Source organism: Cricetulus griseus, assembly GCF_003668045.3.
Source record: "Cricetulus griseus strain 17A/GY chromosome 1 unlocalized genomic scaffold, alternate assembly CriGri-PICRH-1.0 chr1_0, whole genome shotgun sequence".
NCBI classification, from domain to species: domain Eukaryota; kingdom Metazoa; phylum Chordata; class Mammalia; order Rodentia; family Cricetidae; genus Cricetulus; species Cricetulus griseus.
In genome coordinates, this window is record NW_023276806.1 from 51269740 (window position 1) to 51286574 (window position 16835).

At 39.5% G+C, this 16835-nt stretch overlaps 1 protein-coding gene across 1 annotated transcript in view; it reads left to right on the plus strand.

The window, feature by feature from the left end:
• The window catches only part of Rap1a (RAP1A, member of RAS oncogene family), a 72343-nt gene extending 62199 nt beyond the window's left edge, over nt 1-10144 (plus strand). The window contains exons 6-8 of the mRNA XM_027393884.2: nt 1007-1150; nt 6700-6815; nt 9459-10144. Coding sequence (XP_027249685.1) covers nt 1007-1150; nt 6700-6786 — 231 coding nt within the window. The 3' untranslated portion in view covers nt 6787-6815; nt 9459-10144. The remainder of the gene's footprint in view (nt 1-1006; nt 1151-6699; nt 6816-9458) is intronic.
• The last annotated feature ends 6691 nt before the right edge of the window (nt 10145-16835 follow it).

Sequence of the window (16835 nt, forward strand, 5' to 3'; positions counted from 1 at the left end):
ATTCCTTAGAGCTTGAGTTACAGGTGATTGTGAGCTACCTGACTTAAGTGTTGGGAACTGAACTCAGGTCCTGTGAAAGAGCAGCAAATGCTCTTGACCACTGAACCATGTCTCTGGCTCCTATTTTTATTCTTTTGTTTGTTTGTTTGTTTGGTTTTGGTTTTTCGAGACAGGGTTTCTCTGGGTAGCTTTGGAGCCTATCCTGGAACTCACTCTGGAGACCAGGCTGGCCTTGAACTCACAGCGATCCGCCTGTCTCTGCCTTCTGAGTGCTGGGATTAAAGGCGTGCGCCACCAACGCCCGGCTATTTTTATCCTTAATCCTCCTTAATATTTTACCTACATAGTCTTCAAGTCTAATATTAGGTATAGAAGTAGAAGCTGCTAATAATGTCATTATTTTTGGCATTTATTAGAACTATTAGATGAAGCACTTGAACCTCTTAGGATCAGTGAATATAGTGTTTCATGTATTTAAGGGAGAATTCATTTTCCTTCAGAATTTCCTACTTAAAATCAGCTATTTGTAGTAATCCACATAAGAATTTTAGGGTCATTAAGGGATGGAGAGATGACTCAGTAATTAAAGTGCTTGCCATTCTTCCAGAGGACCAGGGTTCAATCCTCAGCATCCATATGGCAGCTCACAACCATCTGTAGCTCTTTAGTCCTCCATAGGTACCACATATGAACATTGTACACAGCATTCATACAAAAAAGCTAAAATTAAGGAAAAAAAAGGGATCATACTATTTAAAATAATCTAGTATCTGAATCTAGTTCTTCCATATTTTTGCCAACCCCACCCCACTCTTGCTCTCCCTCCATTTCTTCTCCCACCCCAAACAACCACAATACACAGCACACTCTTTTTTAAGCATTTGGTGGAGCATACAGTTGTAGACTGGTATGTTTTGGTTGTTAGCAGGTAATTGCTTATTGTCAGAAGAGAGTAGGTAATGAGTATGTAATTCCTTTGTTTTGTTTTTTTTTTTCCTTCCTGCAGGTTCCAATGATTTTGGTTGGCAATAAATGTGACCTGGAAGATGAGCGGGTAGTTGGCAAAGAACAAGGCCAGAATTTAGCAAGACAGTGGTGTAACTGTGCCTTTTTAGAATCCTCTGCAAAGTCAAAGATCAATGTTAATGAGGTAACCTGCAACTACTGGACAGTACAGACAAGTTCTTTTTATTTTCCATTGCCTTAAATTAATATCCAGAATTTTTAAGAAAAAAAATTATCTCAATTTTTATTACCTTGTAGAAAATAGTAATTTCTAGATACTGTGTACCTTGGCTTCCATGATATCACTCTCTGATAGTTGTAATGCAGCCACATAATTTTAACTTGTCAAAGGTTCTGTATAAAGTCCTACTAAGCCTTTTAAGTGCTATGCCAGAGCTAGCATATGAAAATGGCCACACCTTTATGTTGTAACAGTTACTTATCCAGTTGAATATAACCAATGGGTAGGAAAGTCCAATAGGAAAGTCCAATAGGAAACAAAAAAAATTAAGTTGCTATTATAATGGACTTTTGTTATACAATACCATCATAGATTTTGATTTGTGATTCTTGTCTCACTTTTGATGCATGCCTGAAAGTGTGAGGACTATATATGAATGGATATGTAATTCAAACCATTTGGTCCTTTGCACACTGCTGATTTAAGCACTCCACTATCTTAAGATATTAACTGTGGGCCAGAAGGCTTTGCAAATAGGCTATGTGCCTCATTTTAAAGAGCCAATAGTTGACTGAGTTAGAAATTTAGTGCATTTCCTAAATTGCTACCAATCATGTAAACTCATGAGATTCCTTTTGCTTTTGGAACTTTACCAAAAGCCTTTGAAAAAGAAAGTAAATGGGGGCAGAGAGGCAGAGTAAGCCTCCCATCCCCTTCTGTGGCCCATGGAAATATCTCAGGTAACTAAACACAGATGAGAATAGGAATGGGGTTAGGTTGTCGAAGCTGGGGTTTTACTCACTGTTCCTCTCTGGCCTCTGTTCTGTAAGCCACTTTTCATGACTATGCTTGTAGACTATTATTAGACTTTTAAGATGACTAAATTAAACACTTCCCAAGGGAGAAAAAAAATCAGCTTACTGCAGATTCTGTTTGTTACACAGAATCAAGAATGCTAAAGCTTAGTTTTTTAGATGAAACCACTTTTAACAAATAAAAAAAAATCTGTTAATTCCATTTATCTGGCAAACATACTGAGTAGCTATTGTATGCCTGGCACTTCATCCTGCACCCAGGTGGCAGTCATCCAGACAGAACTATTTCCACCCTTAGTACGTTTGCTTCCTAGTTGAGCAGCAATTCCTACTGAGTGCTTCCATAACAGTTTTTTGTTATTCACTGCCAGGTAAATGAGAAGAAACTGATAGACACCTAGCCATCCATTCATCTTTCTTTATTGTAGAATTAGAATTTTCTAGAGGTTTTTTTTTAATTTAATAATAAAAATTTAATGTTTAGTATAGTATTTTCTGAAAGAACGAGTAAGCAAGAAAAGGAGCCAGGTATGGTGGCATACCCTTGTAATGCCAGCACTTTGGAGGCCAATGCAGGAGAATGAGTTCTAGGCCAGCGTGGGCTATATATAACACAACCCTAACTAAAATGAACAAACAATATTTTAATGAAGAATACATTACAGTTGGTGAATGCCCCTGAATAGTTGAATTGTGGTGTAATGTCACCTTATGTGATATGGTTAGCCTTTGGAATCTGGTTCCTTACTGTCTCTGTCACCCTCACTGCTGTCCACCTACCAAGTTCATCAAGTGTGCTGGGGCTGAGTTGGACCAGAGTCCATCACACAAGACACCTCTCCTTGTAGGAGCCAGAGTTTAGTATGGAGGAAGTAAGTATTCCTCATTTTTAATCATTACGTGATTATGGGAACCTGCACAGGCTATTAAAACTCCTTTGATTGCAGTTTCTAATGCAACAGAATTGAGTTTTTCACAGCAGTCTTGTTAAAGTTTCACATAGGGGTTTAGAAAACATCATAAAATGTTGTAGTCATTTTATAGTCTCTACTTCTTTGAAAAACACACAGGCTGCATGCTAGAAATGAGAATATAATTTTGAAGTGTTTTGTTTTTTTAAGGCTTTACTTTTCCTAGCCTAATAATTCAGCTGCAGAATTTCTTGAATAGTTCATAGTTGTTGAGACAGTCTGTGCTCCTGTGTAAATGCTTGTGTGGTTTCTGGATGCATGAAGATAGAGAATAATAATTTCACAAGATTCAGCTCTTGACTTTGAATTTGCAAACAGACAAGAACACAGTGCTGGCCGGAGCCCTCTGTATTCTACAAGTAGCAATTGATGCACTGGAATTACCTCAATCTTAGCCCCAGATTTCTTTTTCTTTGCTGAGGCTGGAGTAATGATTGGAATAAAGACATCCCAATTAGGCATGGGAGAGGGGTTGAGAAACTCTATTCTGTGTTCCCTCTAGATTTTTCTATAGTTCAGAGAGATGAGGAAGAACCTAGGCTGGGGACTTTCAGCATTTCTAACCAAATATTATAGTTCGAACTTGCCCTCATCACTGAACCATCTGCTGCTGTGAGGTAGGCAATGTTTTCCAAAGAAATAATTTAGAATAATACTACAAGCAATCAGTTACCTGTCTCTATCATGTGTGCCACAAACTGGACACTGACTGGTATGAAGAAACTGAAATAGGAACTGCATATGTATTTCATTAATTTACTGTTCTGGTTTATCTTTTTGTTACTTTGTATCATAGCTTGCATGTTAAAAGGCTTGTGCACCAATGAGAGCTTTTTCCTGACTCATATACATGAAGTTCTTAAAGGTTTCAGAGTTGTGGAAACAGTATTGGCTTATAAATACTGTAGCTTTAACCTTCTCTTAGAAATTAGCTTATAGAGAACAGAATGTTTTTAGGAAGTGGGTGTTGGATGGATAGGACAAACAGAAAAGAATATATTTATTTATACCTTTGTAATGAATCTGTTCTTTTTTCCCCCTTTCAACAATTTAGTCTCATAATCTCTGAATTATTTGAAAAAGTAACAGATGATTATTATCTTAAAGAAATGTAGTTTGTCATCATTTAAAAAAAAAAAATACACAGGCTAGAGTATAGCTCAGTGGTGGAGGACTTGCCTAACATGCACAGGCTCTGGATTTAATTTCCCATTACCAAAAGAAAAAAAAAACCCAACAACAACAACAAAAAATAAATGTAAGTCACTGGTGTTAAGATCTCTTGCTTTTGAAATTTACTTAATATATGAACAAGAAAAATAGCCTGTTTATTCTTCATTTAGATTCACTAGTAATTAACATTTGGCCACATACTTATAGGAATCATTTTTATCCTATATATTTTAGTATTTGGATTAAAGGCATTCCCAGGCTGTAGAGATTGCTCCAGGATTAAGAGCTCATAAGGCACAGGGTGTTGGTAGCGCACACCTTTAATCCCAGCACTCGGGAGGCAGAAGCAGGCAGATCTCTGTGAGTTCGAGGCCAACCTGGTCTCCAGAGCAAGTGCCAGGATAGGCTCCAAAGCTAGACAGAGAAACCGTGTCTCGACAAACCAAAAAACAAACAAACAAACAAACAAACAAAAGAGCTCATAAGGCTTTATGTAGGGTCATGAGTTCAGGTCCAGCACCCATGGCTCACAACCTCCTTTAAGTCCAGCTGCAGGTGATTTAACACTCCTTGACTCCACAGGCATCCCTCACAGATACATAAATGGAAAACAAGAACATCACTAAAAGAACCTTTAAGGGCATTGTCTAACAAAACCACAACTATTAAAATTATGTAGCTAAAGATACAACTCAGCTATAGAATGTTCGCCTGCATGAGCAAGGCCTGAGTTCAGTTCCCAACACTGCAAAGTAAAAGTAAAATAAGGAAACTTGTCTTCAACACTGTTTTGTTTATATGTGGTTTTATTGTATTAAGTATGCCGATGTGTTAAAGACCATTTCAGCTGAATCTGGTTCTTTGCTATAATAATACAGGCACTGATTTCTTAATGGCCTGGAATGAAAAGGAAGGCCTTCACCATCATCATCCTAATATCTCTTGCAGAGTTGGCTTTAAAGGACACAATAGGCATGGACTGGTAACATTTCAACACATTCCAGAGTTAATAACCCACTTCTATGGAATAAGGAATTTTATATTGCCGGGCATTGGTGGCTCACGTGAGGCCTTTAATCCCAGCACTCGGGAGGCAGAGGCAGGCAGATCTCTGTGAGTTCGAGGCCAGCCTTGTCTCCAGAGCCAGTGCCAGGATAGGCTCCAAAGCTATACAGAGAAACCCTAAAAAAAAAAAAAAAAAAAAAAAGTTGTTTTATATTTGTGTCTTTGATGATTTTACTCTTCCAAGATGAATCTCTAAGATTATTACTGTACTATTTGTGCCTTCAAATTGAGGATTAGTGGACTTTTCCTGTCTGTTGTTGTTACTGTTGTTGTTTTGTTTGCTTTGACTGTGGAGGTGCACACTTTTAATCACAGCACTTAGGAGGTAGAGGTAAATGGACCTCTTGACCAGGCCAGCCTGGTCTACAAAGTAAGTTTCAGGCCATCCAGAGCTGAATAGTAAGACCCTGCCCTAAAAACAAACCCATAAGGATTGGGCATTATGCGCCTGCCATTGTTTACCTGAACAGAGACCATGCTTTTTCCTGTCCCAGCTTAAAATGTACATTTTCATCATCAAATGCAAAGTGAGGGATATTTATTAGACATTATTTTTTCTGAAATGACAAAACCTTGGAAGAAAAAGACCAAAGAACTGTTCCTAATTTTAAAAAGCTAAAAGCAGTTCGTGAGGTAGTATTCATCTATAATCCCAGCACTTGGGAGATGGAGGCAAGAGGATCAGGATTTCAAGGCCACCCTTGCCTAATAGTGAGTTTGAAGCCATAAGAAAATAATAACAGATAGACAGGTGCTACAATATCAGGAAACAAAATGCAGTGTGGATCCTGATAGATTTCTGCCCAAGAGGAAAGTTACATTTTAGGGCCTCATTGAGATAATTGGAATTTACACTGAAGATTATACAAAGAAATGTATTGATGTTTAGGATCAATCCTTGACTAGGATCAGCATTATACTAAGGTTATACAAGAGTATATTCTTGCTGGGTGAGATACCTCACATCTTTGATCCTAGTACTTGGGAGATGGAAGCAGATCTTTGAGTCTGGTCTATACAGTGAAACCCTGTCTTGAAAAACCAGAGAGAGAGAGAGAGAGAGAGAGAGAGAGAGAGAGAGAGAGAGAGAGAGAGAGAGAGTGTGTGTGTGTGGTGTATTCTTGTTCTGGGAGGTACATGCTTAGCTCTTTAAGGATACATGCCACTATCATATGGCTCAAAATTATTACTTGGCTCTAGGAAGAGTATACAAAAGCTGTTTGGTGCTATTGCTATAATTTTAATTTTAACTTTACGTGTTCACGTCTATTTTTTTTAATTGACTACTGGCTGTCTAATCTAATAGCAGGTACATATCCTTTATCATGAATAGGTAAGGTCTTCTTTACCCTGAGAGTTAGCTTAGGGAACTAAGAAACTTCTAAAGAAAACAGTAAAGTTCAGATCTAATGGCAGAATAATACTTGGTACTTTCAAAATGATTCTGTGGAACAAACAATCAGTACTTTTTATTGTTGCTTTTACCTAGATATTTTATGACCTGGTCAGACAGATAAATAGAAAAACACCAGTGGAAAAGAAGAAGCCTAAAAAGAAATCATGTCTGCTGCTCTAGACTTGAAGTCAGCAGCAGCTCTGAGCCAGGTAAGATGCTTAAGCAAAGCCTGCCTTGTTTCTCCCAACTTTAACCATTTTACTTACTGTCAGTATTTCTGAGCTTCTACTGCTTATACTTGTGATGGACACCTGTATCTTGTGGGTAATTGGCTTCCTCCCCAGGGGAGTCTAAGTTCTAAGAGTGAAGACCATGGATGATTTGCTCACCATCATGTTGCCAACACTTGCTAAAGAGTGGGTATTTGAGAAATAAATAGTGCTAGTCTGGGTAGAGCACTTACCTAGTGTCAGCATTTCTCTTTGCTCCTCCTTGAACTTAGCATTAGCAAAAACATATAATATGTTGTGTCTGCCTTCGTTCACTCAGAGCTGTGTTTTTAGAAGTATCCATGTTATGTGTATAAGTAGTTTATTTTTATTATATGATAATACTTAATTTATTACTTGACTAATGGGTGTTCTGCTACTGAGGAACTTTAGAGGAATTAATATGGATAATACTGAGCCAAGCCTAGCAGCTCACACTATTATCCCAAAGAATGAGACAGGAAGATTAGATGGTCAAAGCCAGCCTCCCTTACATATCAAAGTCAGGTCAGGGCTACAAGAGACCCTGGCTTTAAATTAAAACAAACAAAATATACAGATAGTTTACAGTTCTATGCATGAATTACACACAAGCACATGTCTAGAAACCTAATGTCCAGCTCATATGATATATATATATATATATATATATATATATATATATAATATTTTTTTTTAAGTGCTTGTACCAGGGTACGTGCACCAGCAATTCATGAGTTCCATATCCTCCCCAAGATTGCTGTTTTCAGGCTTTTTAAACTAAACTGAGCCATTCTGTTTGATTTGTGATGGCATATGTAGTTCTACTTGTCAGTTCTCAAGAGTGGGTGACTTTTCAACAAATGCTTTACCAGTCTGCATCAAGTGGAAGTTGACTTCAGGTAGCATTTCAACTTTCATTAAGTAGACCCACTGGAGAGAAATTCCTGGCAGCATTTGCACTGCTAGTCAGGTATGAAGCCAGGCCCTGTGAGCTGATTACTTGTTTTCCCTTAATTACATATTTAAATCTTCTGATATTTCTTCTTTGGCAGCTATTAAACCCAAACAGAATGCTTTCGTGGAGCAGATGTATGGTGTAGTCTGAGGCTAATTAATGTGAATATGACTAAACTTGATGGAGTTAGAAGAGGAACATAAACTCTCCTCACTTGAGAGTTGATGACACTAACTACTGTGGATCTCTGGGGCCTGTTTAGTAGATTACTGCTTTCTGAGCTCCTGATGAGCTAATTTGTGCTCCTTAGAGATAGAGATGAATAAGAACCTCTCTTAGGGAAAACAATTGAGTAACTGCAACCCCTTTTTATGGAAAAATAGAAAGGAGGAAAAACATAGTTGTCTCAGATGGTCAAACTTGGAAGGTCAGCTTCTGGTTAAGTGCTTTCTTTTTCTGAAGAACTAAGTAGCTTTTCCTGAAACTGATTGGTTAAAAGACTTTAAATTATTAGTTTCCTGACAGTGATTATTGTTAAGATTATTGTGTGTTTAAGGAAGGGTACAAAGACAGAAACATGAGGATTCAAGTTGATAATGTGTTGTTTTACTCTTTTATAGTTGACTGGCTTATTGACACCATTACCTTGGAAAACCTGAGTTTTAACTTTGCATTCTCAGAAAATGTTATTTTAGCTTAAAGGAAAAGATAGCACTTGGCCTATTATGATTTTAAAATGCATTCGTACAATTTAGAGAGAAATCTTGCCTAGGTCTGGCAATAAGCCATTCATGTTGGTTGCATCAATCCTTAGACTTGCACATAATTCAATTTAAAATGTAATCTCCTGAGATCTTGTAGAAGTGTGATGAGAGAGGCCTTAGTAATCAGAATGCTTTGAAGTACAGAATGCTTTGAGTAGCTGAACCTTGGGGGCCACTTATATGAATATAGCCTTTAAGTAGAATCATATTAAAACATGTAAATCTCTTAAATATCCCAGTTTTAAAGAGCTTAGAGAAGTAAATCATTAGGAGTCTCCCTCTAAACTAATTGGCTTCTGCTGAGTAGTAGGACCTTCTGATTCTTCTGCCTTTGAGTATGGGCTCTTTCTGCGTTGTCTCTTACCAGCTGTGTTAGTGTACCTAATATGGGATCAGAGAATGGCTGAATGTAGAATTTCCCACAGAGAGTTTATGTTGACAAATATTGAACTTTCAAAAATCAGATAATGGGATACAGGTGGAATATTACTGTCTGCCTCCTTATAGGTAGGGTATCAGATAAGATGTGAATTACTAAGTATAATAAAACTAGGGACAAACAAAAAAATGATTACTAATAACCATTTGTGAACTCAGTGTTCTATATTTGAATTTTGAACTTTTGAGGCAGTCTCAAGTACTCCAAACAGTTGTCAGGGTTATACTTGAACTCCTGATCCTCATGCCACCACACCTGGTTTATTTTTGAACATGTTTAATGGAAAGGTAAAATAGCTCTTCTACTGAAGTAGCTTGGTGTAATTTAGATCCTTAGTAATGGTCAGTAGATGTCATCATTTGTGTGTTGTTAGATATGTTTATTGACTGCCACCTTCTGACAGTGAAAGAACTCTGTATGTCTGTGTCTGCTCAATGTTCCAGATTACAGAAATGAAGAACTGTTGCCTAATTGGAAAGTGCCAGCATTCCAGACTTCAAAAAACTAAATCTGAAGAGGCTTCTCCTGTTTTATATATTATGTGAAGAATTTAGATCTTATATTGGTTTGCACAAGTTCCCTGGAGAAAAAGTTGCTCTGTGTATATCTCCTGGAAATAAGACATAGTATTTCTCCTTTGCAATAGCAGTTATAACAGATGTGAAATAAGATACTTGACTCTAATACAATTACACAGAAGAGCATGGATGCATTTCAAATGTTAGATGTTACTACTATAATCAAATGATTTCATATTGACCTTTTTATCATGACTCCTCCCTATCAAGCACTAAAAAATTGAACCATCATACTTTATATCTGTAATGATATAGATTATGAAATCGCCCTTCAAACTCATTGCAGCAGATAACATTTTTGAGTCATTGACTTCATTTTATATTTAAAATTATGAAAATATCATCTGTCATTATATTCTAATTAAAATTGTTTGTGCATAATGCTTTGAAAAAATGGGTCTTTTATAGGGAAAAAACTGGGATAACTGATTTCTATGGCTTTCAAAGCTAAAATATATAATATACTAAACCAACTCTAATATTGCTTCTTGTGTTTTACTGTCAGATTAAATTACAGCTTTTATGGATGATTAAATTTTAGTACATTTTCATTTGGTTTGTGTCTTTTTGTTATTGTTTATAGATTTAAGTCCTTTATTTGATAATGACTACATTGTTTAAAATGCAACAGTAGCTCCTTTCTGCCTGGATCAGCAGAACCTTGGCTTTAAACTACACTAATCAGTGATCTCTCTAGGAACAGACCTTGCACTTCCTGCTCTAGATATATTTATTCCTACTATACAGTAAAATACACCAGACAACATAGAATAGTTTTGTATATTCTCTCTTGACCTTAAAGATTGTATCTTATTGAATAAAATATCCCACTCTGTATTATTTTTATATGTAAAAAGAAAGTTTAATACTGTATCAGGGTTTGACTTTGACTATTGCAAATCCTGCACAGCTTGTAATTTCATCCAGGGAATCCTTGCCATTGTTAATTTGTTGGTGCGAGTGAATCCACCAATGAAGTGTTATGTGAAAGTTTTCAAACTTGCTTTCTGATAGATTGAAGAACTTGAGGGAAGTGGTTGCAACTCAGAACACAAAAAAGGGATGCGTGACTTGACAATATGAGCAGTGTAGCAGGAATGATATGAAGCTAGCTCCGTCACAGTTTTAGCTGGCTGCATAGAGGTGCTTTTCTTTCCTTCTCAGTTCTCAGTTGCATTTATAAAGGTGGGGCTTATAGAGGACATGTACCAGGGTGATACTGTTGTGTGTTCTCCACGAAGAAAGGAGAAGCAAATGGCTTGTTGGCCAGGTGCTTACTGGAGAAGAAAGCAGATTGCAAGCTTAGGAAACCCTGTGCCTTGTCCCTGAAAATCAAGGAGACCAGTCCTAGAAAGTAAATCTTTGCTCAGGGATCTAGATATGGTCTCATCTCAGCTAGTTGTGAAGAGGTGTTCATGCCTTGCTGAGACTTGCCAGGTATGTAGCCAGCCCTTCAGTTTCTAAGTCAGCTTTCAAATGTAAGATCTGACCAACCTGAAGAAATGTCAAAAAAATACTGTTTGAAAAATTGGAAATTGTATTCTTTTGATATTCTAATAAACTTAGCTACTTAACATTTCCCTTCTCTTGATGCAGTTATGCATGTCTGTGACTGAGGGGCAAAACCTTAAACTAAAATGCAAGTGGAAGGGTAAGGCCAGTTTGTCCCAGAGAGAACATCGGGGCTTCTTGTTGGGTTGTTTGTGTTTGTTCTTTCAATGGGGTCCTAATGGGCTACCCCAGCCAGCTTCAAGCTTCTGGGTTCAGGTGATCCTCCTGCCTCCTCATCTCAAGTAACTAGGACTACGGGAACATGTCACTGTGTGCCCAGTTAGAGGCATACCATATTTTAAGGACCTTTGAAATCATTATGCTTTGAAATACTTCTCACACATTTCTTTGGACTTAAAATCATGGACAGACAGACCTCTCACAAACCAGTAAAATGTTTAAATCATGTGTCAAATGGGTTGTGTAGGTATTTGTTATGGTAAATTGACACCAGTAGCATGAACTGATTTTTTTTTATCGGTTTCCTTTTTCATCTCTTACACTCTCCACTTGGATTAAAGGTAAAATTCAAGAAAACTGCCTTTTTTGACACCCAGGGGCATTCAAGTCAGGACCAGTGGAGTCAGGAATGCAGTATTACCTAAAGGAAATCTGTACTTGCTGAGCAATTTGGGAAGGTGTCCTGTTAAGAGAAAAAGTTGTCTTTTTATAATGTCTTTTTGTGAACTCCTTGGTCTTGGAAGGGGTGCCCAAAGACAATATATTTTTATAGCCAAGAAACCATGTTTCTAGGGTATTAACTTGCATATCATGATGCATATCCGTGAATGAATTCCATAGTAGTGTCTGTGGCTGTTTCAGGTATAATAGCTTTAGTTGTGTGAAAAGACATTCACTTAAAGGAAGCTTGATGCTACAATTGGTAGTTTTTCTTTCCCCCCAACTAGACCACAAGCAGCTTGAATGATTTGATGCCTCCAGTATAGTTTTAGAATTAACAGTAAATACTAGTATATCATCTTACCCTCCACCAGGGGGAGCTTCAGTACCAGATAGATGATGCGTCTTTCTGCCAGCATTGTATCAAAAATACTCTGTACATGACTTTCCTTACAAAGAGGCATGGAAGCTCTCCCTCAAAGAGGAAAGATACACAAAATGTGTTGTGTGGAGGGCAGGGTATGAATACCATTAGCTTAATGAACTGTGGCCACTTAAGTATTGTTCTTAATGTTTGGAGAAACAGTGGCCATTGGCGTATAACTGCTGTCCCCCCACAGGCCTGAACTCATCTTGGTCTGGCACCTTCATCTACTGTCATCAGAGACCATGTTTTACTCCTCAGTACAACAGTTCTGAAGTTGTAATGTACTTGGAAAAAAATAATATATAGAGAAAATGCTGTTATTTTTCTATCCACTTCATTGAAATTAGTGGTTTGGAGTTATTTTTCTCCTCATACAAAAAGTAATAAAACATTCTGCATGTCTTGAGTCTAGCCACTTTAAAATAGCTTCCCTGCGTGCCCTCATATATCAACAAATATTTGTCAGTTATATTTCTGGTTTTGGTGTAGGAACTAAGGGGCAAAAAGAGAATGAGTAATATGTTTTTCTTCCTGACCAGTACTCACAGGATGTTAGAAAACAAAATATGCTCTTATAAATTATGTGTTGAAACCAGCATATGAAGAAATAATCTCATAATTGGAGAAAAATAATTTTCAAATTGACTTTTATTTGAGTCTTGTGCTTATTTAAGGTGCTAAATATATAGTAAAGTAGGCCCACTGAATCCACACCAAACATCAAAGGACACGTTGCTCTGCATGCTCTTCTAGGATCTGGACAAAGCCTGTCTGGTGGGAAGCAAATGAATGTGAGGTCTGAATTGAGAGGTCTGAATACCCAGCTATTAGTTGCTCAGAATATAAACACAGATATTCTTGCAAGTACAGTGCAGCTATTTGGTTCACCTTTATGGGTTTCTTTTCCTGCAGTTTCATCTTGGATTCATTGACTGTGCAGTCCTCAACTCTGTCCCGTTTAAATGTTCCTTTAGGAACAGCTAGAGACTTTGAACTGGGTGCCTACTCCTTTTTTTTGGAAAGGCAACATGGGTTCTGTTTTCCAGGCATTAACAGCCTTCGGAAGAAACTTGGGAGTTGCAAGTGCATTGGGTTTGTTAAGAAGCAGACAACTATAGTTCTAGGCCTACCTGCTAATTGCTTATGCAAGAATTGGCTGTTCCCACAAGGGAAAAACTTTAATAAACCTTCCCAATTTTAAACAGGTGTGTGTCTTTTACTTTGAACTGTTGTTTTCAGTGATTTTTCTTTCATCTTACCCATGTTCAAATTCTTACACTAAAGTTGGAGAGCCTACAAATCAGAAAATGTGTGATCTTTATGGGCCTGTCAGCAGTTACTGTTATTTGTGCTGTAAACCAGTACTTCTGAATGCATGGGATGTAACAATGGATCAAACATACCCAAATACCTTCCCTTGTAGACTTTTAACCTTTAGAAAAACGGCAAAAGATTGGGGTAGGGAGATGAATAAGTAGGTACTCTAAAGTGCTTTCTGTGCAAACATAAAGACTCATACCCATGTAAAATGCAGGGCCTGGTGGTTCCGTGATCCCGACACTGGCAAGTGGAAAAAGATAATCCCAGGAACTATCAAGTCTAGCCAAACAGTGGGCTCCAGATTCAATGAGAGAGCCCGTCCTAAAGTGGAGAGTGATAGAGGGAGACATTCAACATTGACTCTAGCCGTCACAGTGCACATATCACACATGTAGATAAATAAAACTGTTTAAAACCCCTGTGTGTTTATTATGATGGATGCTGTTTTAAATGGTACAACGGCAACAGGAATGAGTGGGTGAAAGATTTATGTGTCCCTGTGTTATGTGAGGAAACACTGAAAATGTGAGCCCATGCCAGCTGCCTAGGAGAAAGAAGGGTCTTCATACAGGGAAAGGGTAAGGGCAAGAGCCTTACTCTATCTAGCACATCCTGGGCAAGTTGGAAGACTAATGAAGAGGTCAGCATGTCTGGAGGAGAATAATATAAATAATAGAATTGTCTGAGTTGAATATGGAGGGGGCAAATCAGCATTATTCTGGGGATTATTGTAACAAAAGGCAAAGGCACAGCACAGAATCAGTAGTATGTCATCAAGAACACTGTTGGGGGCTGGAGAGATGGCTCAGCAGTTGATCTTGAAGAGGTCCCAGAACCCAAATGGCAGCTCACAATCGTCTCACTCTAGTTCAGGGTTCTGGCCCCTTTTCTGGTTCCATGGGCACTGCACACATGTGAACATACACACATGCAGGCAAAACACCCATACAAATTACCTTTATCAGTTCTTTATGAACTGCCAGTTCTTGACACTGGCTCACAAGGATGTTAGAAAGGATTAAGGAGGAAAAGCTTTTGCTCTTATTTCTGTGTTAACTGACATGATTCGTTCCCCTCATGCGTAGCACAGGGCTGACACCCTGGACATTTGGTAACTACTAGCTCTCCCATACCTTATTAGGTTTCTCTCTGTCTTTACACCATAGATGAGGCAGCAGCCCCTCTGGCTGTCTAGAATTGTGCTGTATCATAGATTTTAGTCCTATCAGGTAGATGCCAGCTTCCTCATTGACAGCCCATTGTCAGGCCCTTCCATGTGGGTGAGAAATCCACAGGCCACAGTTAATGTAGCTCCTGGTCCAACTTGTCTAAGCATTACTGACATTTTCCTCTCCAGCTGGATGGGCTGTAGTTTGAAGGAAAGTCTGGGATAAGGGGGTGCTAGGCATTCAGCCTTCCCAGTTTGCAGAGTAGGGCTTGGCGCATCGGAGCCTGCCTGTCCTTTGTGAACTGTGTAGAGTTAACAGAAGCTTGGAGACACCATTTGATCCCTATACTCCCAGAAGGGTCCTAAAGCCTATGCCAAAAGCTTTGGAGCTCTTAGGACCCCTGGTACCACTGATGCAAAACTTAACCATTTTCTGGGCTCTGCCTTTCCTTATCAGCAATTGCTTGGAACCTCAGCAGAGGGTCTGAACTCAAATTCACCGATTTTGCCCTAGGGCTCTATGATGATGAGCTAGCCCCTTAGGCCAATGGTGGTTGTGAATTGAACAAGGACATGGTCCTGAGATGCCCAGGGAGCTGGTGGTATAAAAGGGTGCAGTTGTGCTTGCCTCATTTGGAAGAAACGCTTTTTGTGTGTATGTGCTTGATTCAGGGGTAGGAAGGAGGTGGCTCAATGGTAGAGTGTGAATCTAGGCTAAGCAAGGCCAGGGAGTCCATCCCCAGTGCAGGTGGCTGCACGGGCATGGGCGCGCGCACACACGCGCGCACACACACGCACGGCACCTTCCTAAGTTCCTGCTGTCCAGCCCGCTCCCACAACTTCTACACAAGTGCCTGAGCACCTTCTGGGCCTGGTGGGGAGACAATGCTTGGAGTGTGGCCAGAAGTGGAACTGGAGGTAGAGGAGGCACTCACCACCCAACTCTTAATTTCCTTCCCTGCTACCCTGCCCACCCCACCCCTCCTTTAATAGACACAATAAGGGGAGGAGGATCTAGCAGACTTGGTGTCCCCAATAGAGCATAGTAATTTAGGAAAACATCCTGGGGTAGGAAAGTCTGGGACCAGATGTTGGTTAAAAAAAAAAAAAAAAAAAAAAAAAGCATCCATGGAGGTGACCCAGGTCAGGAAGGCTGGAAGAAAGAGGCCAGGAAAGAGAAAATTTGGGGGCTGGGACAAAGGTGACTTCTTCAGTGGCTGTTGAGAGAGAAATGGCTGTGATCATCTGAAAGGCCTGAGCAGCCCAGTGACAGTATGAAAACAGAGATAGGGAGGTGAGGGAAGGGAGGTGAGACTCCACAGCCAGCCAGAGTTAAAATAGAATTGGTTTGAGAAGCCAAGCAGTGGACCAGGGCCGGGACTTTGCAACAGCTTCAAGAGGGGGCCGTCTGCTGAAGTTTCCTGCTCTGACAATACCTGGTCACCACTCCCCTCTTTCCTAGGGAATGGACTTTGAAACTGTAAAAAACAGAGTAGGAGGGGGTCAGCTAAGAAAAGTTTGGCCACTTGGCCATTGGCTGTTCCTAAACAGTATAAACTAATGATGGGCTCAGCTCAGGACTCCCTGTGGGGTGGAAATCATCCACCAGTACTGCTTCCTCAGTACTGGAAGCAGAAAAACTGAGTAGTCGCTACCCTGGAGATGTTCAGGAGTCTGGAGATAAGGAAAGCATGCATAGAAGCGACTCACCAAGCTGAGTAAGTACTGGGATTTAGGCCAAGACACAGACCAAGCCTATGGGAGAGTCCAAGGTGGCTTTCAAGCTGAGAAAAGTAAAAAGTAAAAGGCAGTCTGTGCAGGAACTGGACTCAGGACAGCACAGGCAGACCCGAGCTTGGGACACTAAAGGTAACCCATCTCCTTGGTGGGTAAAGTGAGGGAGAAGTTCCAGAAACAAGGCCCAGCAAGCCAGTCGGGGTCTACTTGAGCAAGGTTGGGCCTCTGACACTGGGGACAGACAGGAAGGCCGGGTTGAAGTCACAAACAGCTCCTACACCCCGTTGGTGTCCTTACAAACCCTGGACCATACTTAGACGTGGACGGTTTTCCCCTTTGAACCAGCACCTACATAGGGAGAGTTAAAAATAAGAAGAGGTGCAGAACACTGATTTCTACTATCCCTGGGCAGGGTAGA